Source organism: Schistosoma haematobium, chromosome ZW, assembly GCF_000699445.3.
Source record: "Schistosoma haematobium chromosome ZW, whole genome shotgun sequence".
NCBI classification, from domain to species: domain Eukaryota; kingdom Metazoa; phylum Platyhelminthes; class Trematoda; order Strigeidida; family Schistosomatidae; genus Schistosoma; species Schistosoma haematobium.
The window spans coordinates 968396-972104 of record NC_067195.1 but is presented as its reverse complement, the minus strand read 5'-3'; the positions used below and the strand labels follow the sequence as shown (position 1 = coordinate 972104).

At 32.9% G+C, this 3709-nt stretch overlaps 1 protein-coding gene across 1 annotated transcript; it reads left to right on the top strand.

Moving 5' to 3' along the window:
* Window positions 1–611: 611 nt before the first annotated feature.
* Window positions 612–1861, top strand: MS3_00010271 (uncharacterized protein). The gene is made up of 5 exons (XM_012943222.3): window positions 612–693; window positions 731–897; window positions 938–1161; window positions 1200–1334; window positions 1377–1861. Exons 1-5 carry the CDS (start codon window positions 632–634, stop codon window positions 1557–1559), a joined length of 771 nt encoding a protein of 256 aa, XP_012798676.2. The 5' UTR covers window positions 612–631; the 3' UTR covers window positions 1560–1861.
* The last annotated feature ends 1848 nt before the right edge of the window (window positions 1862–3709 follow it).

Sequence of the window (3709 nt, the reverse complement as noted above, 5' to 3'; positions counted from 1 at the left end):
TAAAAATATAAGCGAAATAAATACATATAGTCGCTTTTGTAGTCGAAAATATATGAACACAATATGTAAGAATGAAAGTATTAAAAAATTAACCTTACAGTTAAAGTAAAACCAGGAGTTACTGTCAAGTGAAATGCGCACAGAAGGGGTTTCACACGCACAGACATGGGTAGACGTGTGCATACGAAGAGCATTTTCTGGTCTGGTTTCTATTTCGTCTTTTTGTTCCAAATGCTCTTATTTTGTAGTATTCCCGCGTATCTATTGATTTAAATATATTTTCATTCTCTCATTAACGTACGTTCTTTCATTTCTTATCGTTATTTGAGTTCCAACTTTTAAAAGTCTAATGTTACTTATCAAACAGCTGCATAACGAGATAATGACTCCTAGTTCCCGCAGTCCCACCGTAATGAGACGAACGGCTCTAATGACCTGAAAATAATCAAGCCCTTGTATGAGTGTTAGATTTCTGATGAATATTAGGGTGAAGTTAGCTGATTCTTTAACGGGCGGCACTACTAGGTTTAACTCATTTTCTGAAACTTTGACGCGATGGCTGAAAAAGAAACATTGGACATCTAATTAGCACTATGACAACAATAACGCGCACATTTTAAAACAGTTTTCGATGAGGGAAAGCATATATAATTTAATACCTTTAGAACAGCCACCTAAAGCTTCCTTACCAAGGTAATTTTAGTTTTCTTTGTTATCATATTGATTTTAGATATAAATCATGTAGCCAGAGAGAAGTAATATCCTTATTTAACATTAAAAAGTTTCCTTGTAAAACTATGGGAGTCCCAAAAGTTAATCCACCAAATCCGCAATGCTATCTTAAGATGAGGCACTCAGCACCTGAATTATTTCGTAAAAACGACGAGCCACTGAAGGGTAGCTTAATTTTGTTGGTTCAATTTTTATGAATATCCAGGCAGCTATTATAAATGTAACCTCTCAGCTAAAAGAGAACCCCTGCCGTCTCTTAAATCTAAAGCAATAAACGTCGTTTCATGCAATGATTTTATCAAAAAGAATATAAGGATGATAGAAGCGTCAGTGCCTTCAAAACCCAAGCCGTTTGTGGTAGATACGAGGACAGGCCATAAGTTTGATATCAAGTGTTCTGGTCTTGAGCCTTTTTATATTAAGCGTAAGGTGAGCACTCATCATTGACAAACTTTGAATGAATACAGGATTTTGGTGAATTGCCGAAATATCTATCTGAGCGTGAGAAAGCCGCTTCTGAAGCCCAAAAGAACTATGAAGAATACACTAAACAACTTAAGGAGAAAAATGCTCTGATGGTTATCACAAAAGATGAGAAAAAGGTAGGACTGTTTATCTACTTTCGTAACTTTCTATCAACTTAGTCTTTAATTGATCAACTAAAAGACAAGTGGCAGCAAAGATATAGACAGTATCAATCTTTATCCGTTATGATTGACACTCCCCCAAAAATGCACCACAAATTATGGCTTGAAAAAGAAATGGAAGACATAGAAAAAGACATAAACCTCCTGGAAGGATACGATTATATTTACGTTGCCAAATAAATGTCATATTAAACATTTATAATAAAAAGTGCCTACATACGATTGTTGCACAAATACTCACACCGGCTAGTGTACTGATTTCTCATATTTCCTATTCTGAAGAAAACACACTATTTTTTCTTCATTTGAACTCTGTAACAACTTATCCCCAAATTTATTTCAGAAATACTATGGTATCCAGAAAGGTGCATTTACAGTTTTCACATGCACCTACAAATTTCTCTTTCACTTTGTTTTGCAATATTTTTCCTCACTCTTTGTAGGTATGTGATTTAGATTACAATATTGCTCACAATCAAAAATTTACAGTTTTGTGATTGGAACCATTTGTATCCTTCATTTTGGCCACTTAGGACAGAAGTTTAATTGAGCTATACTCTGTAGTAAGTAGAACAGCGATGCGCAAATATTTACTTGTCAGCTGTGCCACTAGCAGACAGTTTTTACACAAGTAGGGTTAAAGTAGCCTGGAGAAAGCGATACCTATGAGTCATGTGAAAAGTAAGACACACAAACTGTTACAACAACTTGTTCAGCCTTTAGTAGTATAGAGAGTAATGGATTCCTTACGACTGATTGGGAGTTATGGCTAGCAAACGATTGAAATTTAAGAAACTTTAGTTACAATTCCAAAGGTTACCGGTCAACATAATGAAATGCATCGCAGAAATCATTTTCTGGTGTTTAGTAAACTATTATATCTGCCTTGAACTCCAAGGAATATCAAACGTGAAAAGTTACTGTTTGGACAAAGTAAAATATACGATTTCAATAAATCTGATATGCTCCATTGCACTATATTTTCATCATGCATTGGGCTTACAAATTTTAGAACGTGATACTATGGTTTGTGTATTCCACCATAACCAAAAGAACAAATTCAAATAGTTAGATTAAAGCTGATTGTTGGTGGTATTCATATTTACTTGATTTTAAAATGAATTGCTTTTAAATTTTCTTAATGCCCTTCGTTATAAGTCTACAACTTTATTGTGTTAGAAGCTTGCATGCCTTCCGTCCCAACTTAGATGGTATGACATTGCAACAAAGGATTTATAAATTTGTCGTGAAAATAATATCGATGTTATGGTTTATATTCCGGGTATCACGGGGTGTTTATTTTTTAGATATTGTTATCACATATTCGTAGATATCCTGCAGCTAGTTTTAATTTACAGTTTTATGATAATTAGAAGTATTCAGATTATTGTATTAACTAGGAATTTCCGAAATAGTGCAATTTAAGCCAGAGAGAGTTAGATGAGCACAAACAAACGTACTGTATTTAGAATTCAAAACCATAAACGAATCAAGTACGAAAAAATCATTGGCTCATACATAAACAGCAGATCTGTCTATGGTTTGTAGTTGCAAAATACCGTTCTGATGGATTCTAATGACATTTATTTATCAGTTCTTAAATTGATAAATGAACAGCTAACAACAACTATCTATATACCAATATTGATGGGATTAGTTGTAATAACCATACCAAAAATCTCCTTTGACCTAATCTTGCCAGTATTTTGAACAAAAGCTTTCAAACAGCTACAGTTTAGAATGAATATGTGTAAAGTTGATTTGCTTTAGTTTGTAAAAATTCATTTCCATAAAATATGCCCAACGTCTATTAAAGAACTAATAACTTATTCAAAAGATTATGACAAAGTATCCATAACGACTTTAACTAGAGAGATTTAGTTAGTTAGCAGTTTTGTAACAATGAAAATATTTAAGATATATGACAACTTTATTATTTCTCATATAAACAGAATCATCGCTAAACTGTTTTGCAGTTAGTCAGAAATATAAGTTACACAGCATATTAAGTGACCGGTAAAAGTGTAAACTTCTGCACAGTACTATATCGTTTTAATGTTTTGGAGACTTAAGTACTAAATGCAGACGAAATTAAAGAAACACAAATAAGTTAGTAAGATTTTTATAAACATTGTATGTATATATATGTGATGATGATTAGAAGTACTGGAAGTAATGTGCTATGAATTCCTGAAGTAGTGCAATTCAAGCCAAGTAGAACTAAATGAGTATTATATTTGTAATTCGTAATAAGCGAGTAACCAAGTAAAAAGAACTCATTGGTTAGTTCAAATACCACAATATATAATGTAAACAAGTGAGTTGATAGG